General features: G+C 47.6%; 1 protein-coding gene across 1 annotated transcript in view; it reads left to right on the top strand.

Moving 5' to 3' along the window:
* SV2C (synaptic vesicle glycoprotein 2C) overlaps nt 1-15,014 on the top strand; it is an 865,364-nt gene that overhangs the window by 385,599 nt on the left and 464,751 nt on the right. The window contains exon 3 of the mRNA XM_069627452.1: nt 10,573-10,753. Coding sequence (XP_069483553.1) covers nt 10,573-10,753 — 181 coding nt within the window. The remainder of the gene's footprint in view (nt 1-10,572; nt 10,754-15,014) is intronic.

The raw sequence follows: 15,014 nt of genomic DNA, 5'->3' as shown, positions 1-15,014 counted from the left end.
TCCCTCCTATCTTCTCTAACTGCTTCTCTATTGACTATTCTGTCCTTCTTACTAAGTCTGGTACGAAGAAGCTCAAAAGGGATATCCTGGTCTCCAACCCAGGCCTCCCTATCGCTGATACCTACACCAGTGCTTCCTCCAGACAGACCCTCACCAACATCCTCTTTGTCGTTCCTTCGCCAAACCTAGGGACTCCACACATGGTCTCTGTGCTCTTTCCTTCTTCCTCCTGGTCCATTAATGGTGGCACACAGTGGGAGGCCCTCCTGGCCCCCTACCACTCCTCTAAGACCATTATTAATGTTTACCTAAAGGGCATAGTTTCGGTCCAATGCCCTCAGGCCAACCTCCTCTTTTTTGATAGACACTTCCCATGCCTCACCAACTTCCTTTTTTCTCCTTCTGTCCCTTCTTTCCCTTCTCTGGCTCCCCTGCCTCTACCCTCTGCCCACCCTTTGTCTTCCTCCACTACTTCTGTGCCCGCCCTGTTGCCCCCTCCTCCGCCACCTCTCTGGCGTCTTCATCCTCCTCCTTGGCTACCTTGCCCTCTCCTCCTTCCTCCTCCGCCCACCCTCAGGCTCCTTCTACACTTCCACAGGAGGTAGCTCAGACCTCTACCCCTCCACAGAAGTCTTTCGAGGGTGGCAACCTCCTCCACATTGCCATGCTCAATTCTCACTCAGCTGTCAAACACTCCTCCAAAAATATGCCGTCTCCTGGAAGAACTCATCCTTGATGTTCTCAGTCAGACAGAGACATGGTTCATGACCAGATCTGTCACAAGTTTTGACACTCTCCTCCCTGATGGCTACAAGATCCTCTCTGCACCCAGAACCACCTGTCCCGGTGGGGGTGTATTATTGATCTTCCCAGAGTGGATCCCTGCTTCTATCACTCCTATGCAGGACTACTCCTCATTCGAATGCCTGGCCTGCAGGCTCTCTCTCTCTTGGCCACTCTCTTAATGTGGCTACTATCTACCGGCCACCTGGCCAGGTAACCTCCTTCCTCTCTGAGTAGGCGGACCTCTCCTCCTCCATCCTTGCCTCTATCACTCAACTCCTCCTTGCAGACCTCAAGATCTACCTGGATGCTTCCTGTCCTTCTTCTGGACTATTTTACAACCTCTGCGATTCTCTTTCTCTCTCTATTCTTCCCCCTGGTCTGACTCACTCTGCAGGGCACACCTTGGATGTTCTGATCTCCTCAAACCTCCCCCTCTCTAACCCTCTTACCACTCGTCTATCCTGGAGAGACCACTTTCTCCTCTCCTATCATCTCTACCTCTCCTCACCCCATGCCAAGCCTACCCCAACATTGCCACCTACCTTCTTGGACATCCGGCCCATGAAGCGTGTGTCAGTTGAGGCTTTCGCTGCCAACTTCTCCCTCCCCCTCCTCGGGCTGACTCACACCCTGACACAGCCCTGTCCCTTCTCTACTTTTCCATTTCTGACACTCTCAGTGTACTTGCCCCCTGTCATGAGGATCCGCTTGAAGCCCAAAGCCAAGTGCAACGCTTGCTACGACTCAGACCTCATCACCCTTAAACGCAAGTGTAGGGTGGCTGAGAGGAAATGGAGGGCATCATGTGCACCCTCTGACAAACTGGCCTTCCAACTGCTCCAAAGGAAGTACCGACTCTCTGTCCACACTAAGAAGAGGGCCTACATCCAAGCCTGCATCTCTGCAGCATCTAACAACTCGGCTGAGCTCTTTAAAATCTGCAAGGAGCTGGCCAATCCTGCTGCAGTCTATACCTCTCCTGTTCCCTCCCATCCCCTCTGTACAGCCTTGGCCTAACATTTCATCTCTAAAACCCAGGACATCCTGTCCACCCTCTCTTCCTCTCCTTCTTCCTCTACTTCTGGCCTTCTTGTGGCCGCCTCTCCTCCTCCCTTCTCCTTTCCTTTGTTCACCCCCGGCAATATCTCTAGACAAGTCTGATCTATGGAAGTCTCTTCAAAACAGGTTCATCCCTGTTCATCTAAAACCATCAAGGGCCACATTGACACCCTCACGCCAGCCTTGGCTGACTTCTGCAACTACTCATTCACCAAACACTGATTCGTCACTGGAACCTTACCCTCCCCCCTGAAGCACTCCCTGGTGCATCCTCTTCTTAAGAAACTCTCAGCCAATCCCTCATGTCCAGCTAACTATTGCCAGATCTCCAATACTCCTTTTCTGAGAAACCTCCTGAAAAAGCTGGCCATCTCCCAGCTTAACCTTCACACTGAATCTGTTGGTTGTCTCCATGACCATCAGTCTGGCTTCAGAGCGGCCAGAAGCACTGAAACTGCTCTCCGGAACATCCGTGAAGGCCTGCTCTCAAACCTCGACACTAACCATCCTTCTGTCCTCATCCTCCTCAATCACTCTTCTGCTTTTGCTACTGTAAACCAGGCCACCCTGCTCAACCGGCTCCTAGATAACCTGGGCATCACTGATCAGCCCTAGCTTGGTTGACTTCCTTTCTCTCCTCCCGGGTCCAACCTTGGTCCTTCCTCTCTTCTATCTCTCTCTCTCTACCTGTGGAGTTCCCCAGGGGTCTAATGTTTCTCCTTGGCTGTTCAATGTATACCTGGCACCTCTACCCCACCGCATAGTAGCTCTTTTCTCCAACTTCCAGTGCTATGCGGATGATACTCAGCTCTCTTTCAGGCTCCCCTCAGCCGCCTCTTCTCTCATCCTGGATCGTCTGTCCACAATCCAAGAGTGGTGTGCCGCCAATGATCTCTTCCTTAATGCCAGTAAGACGGAGATCCTCCTCATTGATTGATGTTTTTTTGATTGATTGATATTTTATTTCTATCGCGCTCGTACACAAGTGTCTCATTGGATCACCAGCTCCCTCCTTTCCTGTCACTCTCTGGCCGCCCACTCTCAGCCCTCTTCCTGATCCTACCTTTGAGGCTAAGAACCTCAGGGTCATCTTCGACTCCACACTCTCCTTCTCTCCTCACATCTCTGAAGTCTCTAAGAAGTCAAACTACCAGCTGCACCTCCTTTTCTCACTTTCCCTCAGAAGCTCACTGTCTTCAGAGCTCTGATCCTCTCTAGGCTGGACTACTTCAACAGCCTCTTTCTAAATCTACCTCACTCTACTCTCCATCCTCTACAACTTATCCAGAACAGGACTGCAAAACTTGTCCTTTGCCTCAAGCCCAGGGATCGTATCTCTCCAGCAATGAAATCTATTAATTGGCTCGCATTGGCGACAAGGATCAAGTTCAAAACCCTCTGCATCGTCCACAAGGATTGTTGGTGCCGGGGACCACAATATCTCCAACACTCTCTAGTGAGATATCGTCCTACTCAGGCCCTCCGCTCCTCCACCTCCAACTCCTTGATGAGGGTCAGCCGCTTCTCCAAGCAACAAGTTGGGTGTAGATCTCCTTCTTCGGCTGGGGTTTCCCTCTGGAACAGCCTCCCTGCCTCTCTGAAACTTGAGCAGAACCATCTCCAGTTGCAAAAGCAGCTCAGGACCTTCCTCTTTGCTTCTGCCTTCTCTCTTCCTCTCCCCTTCTGATCTGTTCTCCTGTCTGATCCACACACTGGTCACCTGGCCACCCTTTGAACTCGGGCCCAGGTCCCTGCCTGTCCAGCTGCAAACCCGCACTGCCTCTTGACACCCCCTGCACTTGTGGTCTGTATCTGCAACCTGCACTTATTAGACACTTGTCTGCACTTCTGTGCACCCACACTTGCCACCCGTTGGCTGCACTACTTGTTTCTGTTTTTACTTTGTCCTACATGTCCCCATCCTCCCACCTTCCCTCTCCTTTCCCTTGCACTTGTGCAATCTAAATGCCACTAGGCCTAGTAAGATCCTTGTTTTTTGTCCTCCCTCTGTTTCCCCTCCCTTGCCTTGTCGTGCCTTGAAACACTTGTATATAGATAGGCGTGTTATAAATGCCATATCACATCATGTCATATATAGCAGGGATATGGCCTGGTGCCATGCATATGTCTGCTGGCTCTGGGCAGCAACTGGCTGGATGGCAAGGACAGCCACCTCTCACATAGGTGTGTGGCTTTCTGCCTCCCTGCTCTTATTGTCTAGTTATTATCTTCCCCTTTGAAGAGGGTAAGAGACTGGAGATTTTGGTGCGGGCGCCCACCACCCATTAGCAACTTCTGGCTCCCCTCCCCCAGCCCATTGTGTCAGGGCGACTCTGCCTGAGAGGCAGCAGAAGGAGAGAAGAGGGGGGAAGAGGGGTGGCGTGCCTTTCCGTCGCCTTTCTCCCTCCTTCCCCCTCAGTTTCCCTGGGGTCAGCTCCCCTAGCTTATGGGCCTGACCCCTTGAGCTACATGGGGTGCCCTCATTCCGCAGCACCGGACATCACATTGAGGCAGTCAAGGCTGTGAATCCCCTTCCCCCACAGTGCCCTCCCCAGGAGCCAGCCACAGAACCTCACGGGTCCTCCTGCTCCCGGCCAGTGCAGCTCCCTGCACTGCGACACACTACACCCGCCTCTTGACTGGTTATTTCAATTATAAACAGCAACACCGCTAGAGCGCTCTTACGAGGTAACGATGCATTTCCTAATGACCTTCGAGGCTGAAGGCCTAGGAGTTAATTCCAATGCGACACTTGCTTATTGAATCAGTGAAACCGGAGGGCCAGCCATATTTATAGCCCCGCGCTCAGCCATACACTCGCCTGCCACAGCCACGTGCCGGCGCGAGCCGCTGAAATCCCACTAGGCCTCATGTACCGCTCCTGAGTAGATAAACAGCAGAGCACTCCCACCCAAGCAAGAAAACGTCTGTATCAGACGCGGACCTTGGAATGAAGCGCTAAACAAATAAAGCGTGATTATCAAGATTATAATATAATGTGTTGGAATTAAATGTACTCGAGAGCGTTGTTCGGTACAAGTGCCACTGCGTGTATCAATTTGTTTGCAATTACACTTCACGCAGATTCCCGGCCTCCCATGAATACTAATACTAATGGGCACCTTCATGAATGCAGAGGTGGAGTGGTAACATAAACAGACATCACTCGGCGCCTCGACGCTATCACTCGCTAACCTGACTATCCTTGCAGGGTGGGGAGGAGAGGAGCAGGGACTGCACATCTTAAAACAAATCAATCTGTTGCCCCCATTTCATTCCATTCAAGGTTTCAACCAGAGTATCACCTTCTGTTGAAAGCAAGCTTCACATCTTGTTCGTGGCCTGCCCGATTTCAGACTCCCATTTGCCGATGTCAATAAACGAGCGGTTGTCTGTCCAGAAACGTACCTGCATGGAAATGCAACAGGCTCACACCAGGGTTCGGATTCTCTGGACAGTATTAGAAGCATTTATTTGCAAACAGTATGTGAAGGATTTCAGAATCCGTGGCAGTGTGAACCCACGGTTATAGTGGGTGTGCACAGACGTGGATGTGTGAACATCTGCAATACACACATGTTCTGCTTGCACGCGTCCTCTTCATTTAGGTGGTTAACACAAAACAGGATCACGCTTCAAACAAAAAAGTTAAGCAACACCACTACTGTCCCACCAAGCCGCGCACATTGGACCGTGTTTCCATTACATTTGCAGAAGAGGTGACCTGTTGTATTTCCGATAATGGCAGAAGCATACAAAAGGAGGGAATAATGATACATAATGACCCATGGCCAAGGTGGATGGGTCTTTGTGCACATTTCTCAACTTCCACACTATGCATGCTTAGTTTGCTCCATTAGTTGTACTAAACTGACACCTGTGAGCCAAAACCTAAAACCGAAGGAATTAGTATCGTCCATCCCAGAGACCTAAAAGCAGAGCTACTGCTATGCATTGGTATTTAAAGTGCAAACTCACTGCATTGTATAGAACTTTATTTCCACTAGATCTTCAAGGAAGGGGGGCTGCCCCAAGGCTCTGCGTTTCCAACCAATTGTTGATGGCCAAGACACACAATAATCAGCACTTACAGGGAGATGAGAGAGTAGTTTGTATTACGGCTGCATTCCTGGTACTGTTGGCATGCCCCAAACATGAAAGTCCCAATTTGTGACTGGATCAAGCAGTACCGTTATTAGCACCTTCCCCCTTCCCATTGAGCCCTATGGGGGCTGAAATGGGAATGGGGAATGGCTTTTTCAATGGGGATTTACCGGTCCTGCAAAGGTTGGAATAGACCGGTAAGTCCCCATTGAACGGGACCAGACACGGTACCGATATTGGAGGTAGTCATGGCGCTAATAGCGCCATGACTACCTCCAACCTCGTAATGAGGCCCAATGTGTTTTAATCAAAGCTTAAATCTTTCAGCTAGAATAAAAATAAGGGGTGGTGCCTTGCCCATGGAACACAAATGTAGGGTGGTTCATTTTTTAATTGGACGGGCGTAAATATTTCCCACAAGTATGTGAGGACGATCGAGCAATGGGAGGGCGACCGAGCAAAGTGAAAGAGCTTCAACCAATGAAAGGGGATTTAGGGTTCTCCCTCTGAGAACATTTTTTTTAATAAGCTAAAATGTAGCATTATAGAGCACACTTCCTGTAAAAAAAAAACAGGCAGATTACAATCGGTTTTGTAGGGTAACTCATGAAAAAATCCAATAGATGCAAGTCAACAACAATTTTTTATATATTCCTGAACACCCACACCCAATATATATATATTTTTATAACCCCCCCAAAAAAATTGGGATTTTTTTAAAAATCTGCATTAAGAAACCCCAATGAAAAAACGTCCTGCGATGAAAGGACGTCGTACCCATAATACCACATACCATCCTTGCTTTGTCATAGATGCCCATTGAAAAATGTCATGCCGCAGTAAGAAATTTATTGAATGATTGCACTAAAATGCCATTCTAGCCACATAATGACACTTATCATGCTTGCTTTATCATAGATGCCCAGTAGGAAATGGCTAGACCGACTGCATCAAAATGCCAGCCTAGACACGTAATAACTCATCAAGTGGACTTTGCCCAAAAATGCCAGTAAAATATGCCATGTCAATTTAAGGAAATGTCAACAATGCTCCAGTGCTCTCGGGGCCCCTCTGTGCCTTGCAAGCACTCATAATCACATTCATGCCCATTCACACATCAGTCACTCACCCATACACCTTCTCTTACATTCACTAACACCCTAAATATTCATACTAAATTCTCCAGACAGGCCGCCACCTAGTACATTCACACACACCCACAATCACATTCCTACCCACTCAACCACCAGTCGCTCACGAATACACCTTCTCTCACATTCACTCACACTGCATTCTCCACACACGCACCCACCCAGAACATTCATATACAATCACATTCATACCCACTCACCCACTAGTTACTAACCCATACACCTTCTCTGACATTCACTCACATGTGCATCCAGAACATTCATACATCATTCTCCACACCAATCCAAAACATACACAAATACTGCATTCTCATTCACACGTCACACATACATACACACCATTTGCATGCACACGCTTATACATACATACATGCATGCAAAATGCACAGATTACATAATGAAAACGTTCTTGCCTGTTTCCCACGGCAGCGTCGGTCTGCCGCACTCAAAGTTTCAGGCCTCTGAGCAGGGAGAGCTTCCTGGTTCCAGTCTGACATGTGTAATGGGAGCCAAAGCAGCCCCTTCGCACGACACCAGCCAGCCGCAGTCGGCCGCAGCCAAGCCTTCACCCTGACTGTAGTTAAGGTGAGGGCTGAGGCGGAGCCCACCATGGACATGGACCTGCTTGCACCGCCGGAGGTGCGATAGGGTCCGCTACGCTACTGGTGAGCCCCTATTATTACAGTGCTTATTAAAATGTGCATTTCAGAGCATCGGTCCTGCATTAGAAATAGGATCCCCGACAAAACTCTGGTAGACCACTTTACCTTAAAAAACCAAAAGGACACTGACCTCAGATGGTTTGTCCTATAAAAACTGGTAACAACCATGAGAGGGGGGGCCTTAATAAGACATTGACCCAATTAGAACAGAGATGGGTCCACAAACTAGACACGGTACACTCAGGCCTCAACATATCTATAGAGTGGAAATCCTTCTTATGAAATATATCTGTGTAATGGAAATCCTCTTTATGAAATCTCTGTCTAGACCAAACTGTGTTGAAGAGGTTTGCCTACTGCACTGTACTTCTCTCATGCGGGACCTGTTACTAGGGTTTGGCACACTAGTAGGACATCTGTTGAACACCTTTTAGCCACCACAGCTCGCACATACATGGAGGAGCATGGGCCAATATTAATGAACATTAACCCCAGTCCTCGACACGTGTTTTAGTAGCAATACAGCAAAGTGTTGCCTTTCGCCACACCAACAGTTCCATGTCCATGAGGCATGTTTGTTAAATCACCAGTTTGTTGTTTTGACACAAGTGACGTCCGAGCAACTATACCAAGAGGTTCATCTGTCACCCTAGCTAGGGCCTCTGCCACAATCAACGCCATCTACTCTGATGCGCGGACACTCTGGAACCAGTGTCCAGTGAGATGCCCTCCCACTTTATACAGGCATCAGACATGCCTTATTTGCATCTATGCTGTGCTCTCAAAAGTAATTATATGATCCTTGAGATATCATCACAAAGGGCCACCTTTATTTACTTATTTTCGCGACCCTCTGTTTATGCCGTGCCGTTACCATGGCAACAGCTGTACACACATGCTTTATTCTCCATCACAATTACACATTTTTAGCCAGGAGTAAGAGTAATTAATTCACGTTTGCTGTACTGCACACAGTGCGGAGATAGACCACATGTTAGCCTGAGCGCTGGAAATACCATTTAAAGATGGCTGCCGCTATTTATAACTCGGTGCCCATATCAACGGCGTCCGCATCGCCAGATCACAGTAGCCACGAGCGCTGATACAGCGCTCCGCGCATCCTGATTGACTACAGGATTCCTTGTGAGCACTTCTACACTCCCACCCCTGGTACAGTCAGTAGCGCCTCACAGGTATGTTCTTCTCTTGTTCACCGGACATATGACGTTGAACGCTAGCGCTAGTGTGCATCTATTTACTTTGTGCCCCTTCTTCCAGGGGACATTTCTGGATCCACTTCAAATGCACAACATGATGCAGCTGTGATCTCGCAGCTACCTATGATTAGGTAAGCCTTTTCTTTTCCCTTGCTGCACGACAAACGGTGCTTCTTTTAATAGAGTAGGGATACACTAAGCTCTCCCTTTCTATTCCTCCTTTCTCAATAGGTGTCCATTTTAACCACGAGCAATGAAACACTGCAGGTCTCTGGACTCTTGAGTTTGTGCCTGTGGCTCCATTAACCTTCCACAGGTAAACCATGTTCACCTGTCTCCCAGGGAACATAGGGTGGTTCAATCACGTTTTACCATTCATGCCCTCAGCACTTCCCTTACTGTAGCTCATTCATTTTTCACAGCACTTTCTGAACACCAAGCTGACAGAGTCTTCCTTGTTCTGACGAAAGCCCCAAGAAGAAAATGGCTCATATAGCCTCCACATAAGGCCGAAACACTGTGGTGTAGACGATTACTTTCAAATTACAGTGTTACCAATGTTTCCACTGTATCTTATTGTCATTAATTATGTGTACTTGTTGCATTTGTCTATGTGACATGACCCCTGTCCTTTTCTCTATATATCGACAGTTGAATATGTACTATGTTAACTGTATATATGTATGTGCAAGGAATTTAACTTGCTTCTGTTTATTGTGCAAATCTATGTTGCTTTATAGGTAACTAATTGTGTTCAGCACTATACCAAAATCATTAAGCAAATATATGCTGCAAATCATAAAAAGAAGTATTACAACAATTCAGGTGTGGTACTTAAATCTTCTGTGAATTGAAAATGAGTGATAAGGGGGGATGCTATTTGTACTGACCCGTTCACCTGTATTTTGATAATCACAGATCCCCCCTGGGCAGAAGAGGGTCATTTCCAGGAGCCCTTGTTTACAATCTGACAGTTCTTTGTCAGTCCTTTCTTGGTTCACCGCTATGGTCCCTTTAAAAGTATTGCTGAGAAGGTCTAGTAATGCCAAAGCAGACACCGACAGCCTGGCAGCAACAGCCCTCTCAAAGCATTGTTGGGAAATATACATGCGAATTAAAAATGCTAATTATGAAAGCTTCAAAGCCTGCTCTGTCTATTGGCCCATAATAACTTCATATTAATTAGTAAAGGTCCATCCGTGGCCAACAGGGCTGCTCATTGAAGTCCAGGAGTTGAAAGCACTGCCATTGTGAGCTCCAGTGCCGCTTTGGGTTGTTTGATCCACGCTGGCACCAAATCCAAAATAAACCCTTGTTCACTAAAGGAAAGATTCCAATTCTTTTCTGTGCTTTGACTCGCAATTGCACTATCTCTTTCCAGCACAATTTCCGCTTCTCCCATACATGCACCTTTACACCTGCCAGGTGGTGCCTTTGTTTTTCCCATCATCGAGTGACTTGTGTGCAGAGCCAGTGTGGAGACGCCTGCTCGCATCCAGAATACTAGTGCTTGTTATGCATGTACGCCCGCTGCTGCTTGTGTTGAAGGTAACGTCTGCTCTTCTGTCTCCTTTCTATGCCTATTCTTTCCAGGGAGCATAGTCTACCTCGGGATGATGGTGGGCGCCTTCTTCTGGGGCGGCCTGGCGGACAAGGTGGGAAGGAGGCAGTCGCTTCTGATCTGCATGTCTGTCAATGGATTCTTTGCCTTCCTCTCGTCGTTTGTCCAGGGCTACGGCTTCTTCCTCTTCTGCCGCTTGCTTTCCGGATTTGGGTAAGATTTCCTGCTTCCTCACCTCTTTCTTTATTTCTATCACTGTGACATTACTTGCTGCTCTTTCTCGCAGGCCAGGCTTTACTGTGTGTGTGCATGACAAGATCCAATGAAAGAGGCCCAGAAATGTTCTGCACTGTAGGACTTGGGCTAAGCGGGTTCCAACCAGGGGGGCCACGGCCGCCCTTATAAAAATGCCCCCGCCCAGTCAATGAATCCAACTGCACCCGCTGAGGCCAGGACAGCCCATGACCGAGCTAGGCCACCCCTATGAAAAGAGTCTGGGTGCATATGATAGGTTATTTATAACACACTTAATACCCAGAGGTTTCTAAGTGCGGACCAGGATATGGAACCTGTCTTGCTCCGTGTCGTCTTCGAAGCAAGACGACACGGAGCAAGACGACACGGAGCAATCCTCCCGAGACAAGATATCCTCCCACATAGGATGAAGACTGCCTTTTCCGGGTGCCAGATCAAATCAAAATGTTTTCAGAAGGCACACATGCAGTCTCCTCGGAGGGCGTACACACTTGGACTTGAGATAGCCTTGTTCTTAAAATCCTTTGGCTGAGAGAGGCAATTAGCCGGTGGGAAGGCAGCAAGTAATCCTAAAAGCAGATGCATGTTGGCAAGGAATAGCTCATATAAGCTCATATAGGCGGAAACTCCGTACTATAGCTAGGCGGGGCCGCACTTCTCTGCCGTATGCGAGACCAGTGCAAAAGAAGAAGTGCACATTGGCAGGGCATGATCTAGCGTATGATAAGGGCTTGGAGTGGGATTATTTATGATTGACCCAGGACTTGGTCTTCAGTGCTTCACTAAAAGAGCGGAAGCTTCTTTTCAACAGTGATGCATGCTGTAACTTTCAGGGAATCATTTAAGACTTCATTACAAGATGGGCGGTGTGGCTGAAATCGGCAGTACTGCTGTAGTAATGGAGTTACCGCCACAGTACCACCTCATTACTGCACCACTATGGGTTTGGTGGTGGGGTGGAGGAAAACCCTTCAGCAAAATGCTCTCTTCTCTATTCTCTTGGAAAAACATCAGAATCGTCGTCAGACCTATTTGTTGTTATCTACACTGTTAATTGTACTATATGCACTTACTCTGCCTGGCAGACTGGTTATCGTTCAGAAACTCAAGGGCTCTGAATGACTGTTGTTTTTCTCCCTTGTTCCCTTCCTCCTTTAGCACCTTGAAACACTTGCCTTGTGTATAGGCGCTTTACAAATAAACATTGCCATTACCATTACCATTCTGCCACAAAACGGCCATTTCGACAGAATTATAGGCCGTGGAATTACCACTGGGGGTAATTCTGCCGAAATTCCTGTTGAGTCTATTGGACTCCATAAATCGGGATTAACACTGCCATGCCACCACTTGTAATCCAGTGGTAATTCTGCCAGACCAAGTGGTAGTAACTGTAAAGTCGTTTGGTGGTATTTAAGTGGATTTACAGCCGAAAAAACCACCAAACTTGTAATGATGCCTTCCACTGTAGGCCTTAAACAGTGGTGCATTGGATCGTATTTGGAAAGATGGTTCAGAGCTCAGATGTGATTGCGGTGATGTGATCCTTATTGCAGCAGACTAGGCATAAGTGTATCTTTCCCCATGCCAACAGTGGGGAGCCAATCTCTCAATTGTGTCAGTGGGTTCTAGCATCACTCAGGACAATTTTAGGTTGGACAAGTTTATGATTCGGTCCTCTGATGGCTTGCTGGTGGTTTGTCCACCAATCTAACATAGCCTTTGGGCTGTTATATGATGACTATGATGGAGATATTGAATTAAGTTTCCATTGGATACACTATGAAATCCAGAAAGTCCTGGAACCTCAACACCCTTTTGTATTCCATTTGATTGTGTTTTTTCTTGCAGATGGTTTGAAAAAGTCTTAGTAGGAGTGTGACACGATGACTACTGCTCTAAAGGAGAAGAGGGAGGAGTAGTGGCTTAGCTGCAAACTCAGCCGCACACTACTACAAAGCCATCAGTAATCCCAATCATAAAGGTGAAACAGGCACAGCCCGAAAGACTGAAAGCTCTGCCTCTTTCGCCTCCTTTGGAAGTGATGGGGCAGGCTTTTTCTTTGGGAAAAATATAAGCTGATAACAGTAGCAACCCAAACAGTGTTAGTACAATGGTTTAAAAATAAAAGAACCTCCAATCAAGGTTCTTTAAAAATATAGGATAATTACAAACTAACCAAAACCACTACAAACCTACCCCTGTAAAAGAAACCGAGAGAATTCACAACTTTGTGTGAAAGGGCATTCTGGGTTGATACGCAGTGGTGTTCAGGCAACAGACTTGGCAACAATGTCAATAGTGCAAGTATGTATCTTTGTAGCACAAGGTTTAGAAGGGTGGTCTTAAAACTCACCATGGTCCCAGAAAGTGGACCATGCAGCTAGGGCCTCTTCCTTGATTCTTGTATTTGTTGTTCGACAGCATCAAGCAGGGCTTCTAGGTACTTTTGCCTTGATCAAGCTGGTATTGAGATGTTTGAGTCAATGCAGTTTGAATTTGTGGGCTCCCAATAGGTTGAGTTGGCATTAGAAACAGCAATACAATGGATTCCAATGGTTCGACGGAGTGGTCAAGTCAACGGCGAGACAATGGTTTTTCTGGGTGGAGTCAGAGTTTGAGAACGGTGAGTGGATGGCTTCCAGCAGTAGAATCAGTGCTTGAGTCAGTTGCTCCCACGATGGTGAGGCCACGATTGGGTCGAGATGAATCGGTCCGCTTCAAAGGGTCGAGCTGTCATATCGATGGCTGGAAATGTAGCAAACAGGTCAAAGTTTGTGTGCAGTACCAAAAGCAGCACTGCAGGTCTTGTTGCAGCTAGTAGGCCTCCAGTGCAGTCGCTACAGCCCAAATATGTTTGGAGGAGGCAAAACAGGATACCACCTGCTTTTGGACTTCTGGGTTGCTGTGAATTCCAAACCAGGGGTTTCAGAACAATGTGAGTCCTCCTGTTTCGCACTCCCACTTCAGGGAGTTTGTCTGGCACCTACAGGGGATCCTTCATCTCTAATGAATTGAGCCCTGTTTTCAATGCAGCCAGCAGATAGGTCTTGGTCCTGCAGCCATTTATACTCACTGTTCTCAGGGGAAGGTTAGAGGCTGGAGCGCTCTTCTTTAGTAGATGTCTTTTGTCTTCACCTCCCTGGCAGAGGACTTTGGGTTAGTCTGTATCCCCAACAGAGGTCCAGTGAATTCTTCTTGTTCTTCTGAGAGCCCAGAGATGAATCAAAGTAGAATATTCCATCTACTTATGAAGGCAAACATGTCACAGGGGATTGGTCCAATGCAAGCCTACTGTAAAGAGTCCAATTCAGACTGTTGTAGCATGTGCTCTTTGACTACAGACATCACACCCAGCGTGCCTTGACTGCAGGACGTGCAGGGGACAGGCAGGAAGAGGTATGGAGCCTTCACGGAATCAAATATGGTGAAAATATTCTCTCAGCCCACCTCTCTCCTCTGGCTATTCAAACTCATCCCCATTCCTATTTCTCCTGCTTTCCAGTGGCCAACACTGAGGTGTGAGAGTGGCTTTGTTATGTCAGTTCTTCATTTGAAGCACTTGTTTCCAGGAGGCCTCCTGGGGGAGTTCCTTGTGCACTTAAAGGAAGGTTTTGGTTGTCCTTTGTGGAACAAATGGGCAGTATTATGGCCATTGTTCCACATGGCAATTGTGGAGACAGTCAGACCAGACCCCAATAAACATCAGTCCTGTCACAACTGGGCCCTGCTCACAGAGCTAACACTAGTGTGATATCAAATTGCTGTGGCTGTATGATTGTGTGCTCTAAGTAGTCACTGTGCCACAACTAGGCAAAGCATATATTTAAAGATGTGGGAGAACCACCTTTCTGTGCTCTCTATCAATATGCCCTTATTAGAAACAGAGTGGATTGTCGATATTGAAGGTATTGCCGAGTGGCTATTGATGCAGTCCAGTTGCAGTCTTTGGGGAACCGGGAACCCTCTGGTGAGTTCCATCCCCCTGGATATAGGCTTAATGTTCTTGTCTGGCTTGATGGAAGTGGCTGTAGTGGTTGTGGTTCCTCAACATTTTGGGAAGGAATCCCTCAGGCATTTGGTAGCTTTTCATTAGTTTTATATCTGAACTGTGTGACAAGGTCAGCAATCTGACTTTGTCACGAGGGGATGGAACCCATCTCAGCCAGTGGTGGAAAGCCTCCAGGGTGGAAGTCAGTGCCAGTCTTACCCCAGAGGG

The sequence above is a fragment of the Ambystoma mexicanum genome, chromosome 6p (assembly GCF_040938575.1).
Source record: "Ambystoma mexicanum isolate Mex_15411 chromosome 6p, UKY_AmexF1_1, whole genome shotgun sequence".
Taxonomy (NCBI): domain Eukaryota; kingdom Metazoa; phylum Chordata; class Amphibia; order Caudata; family Ambystomatidae; genus Ambystoma; species Ambystoma mexicanum.
Note: the sequence above shows the minus strand (reverse complement) of the source record. Positions and strands in the feature narration are given on the sequence as shown.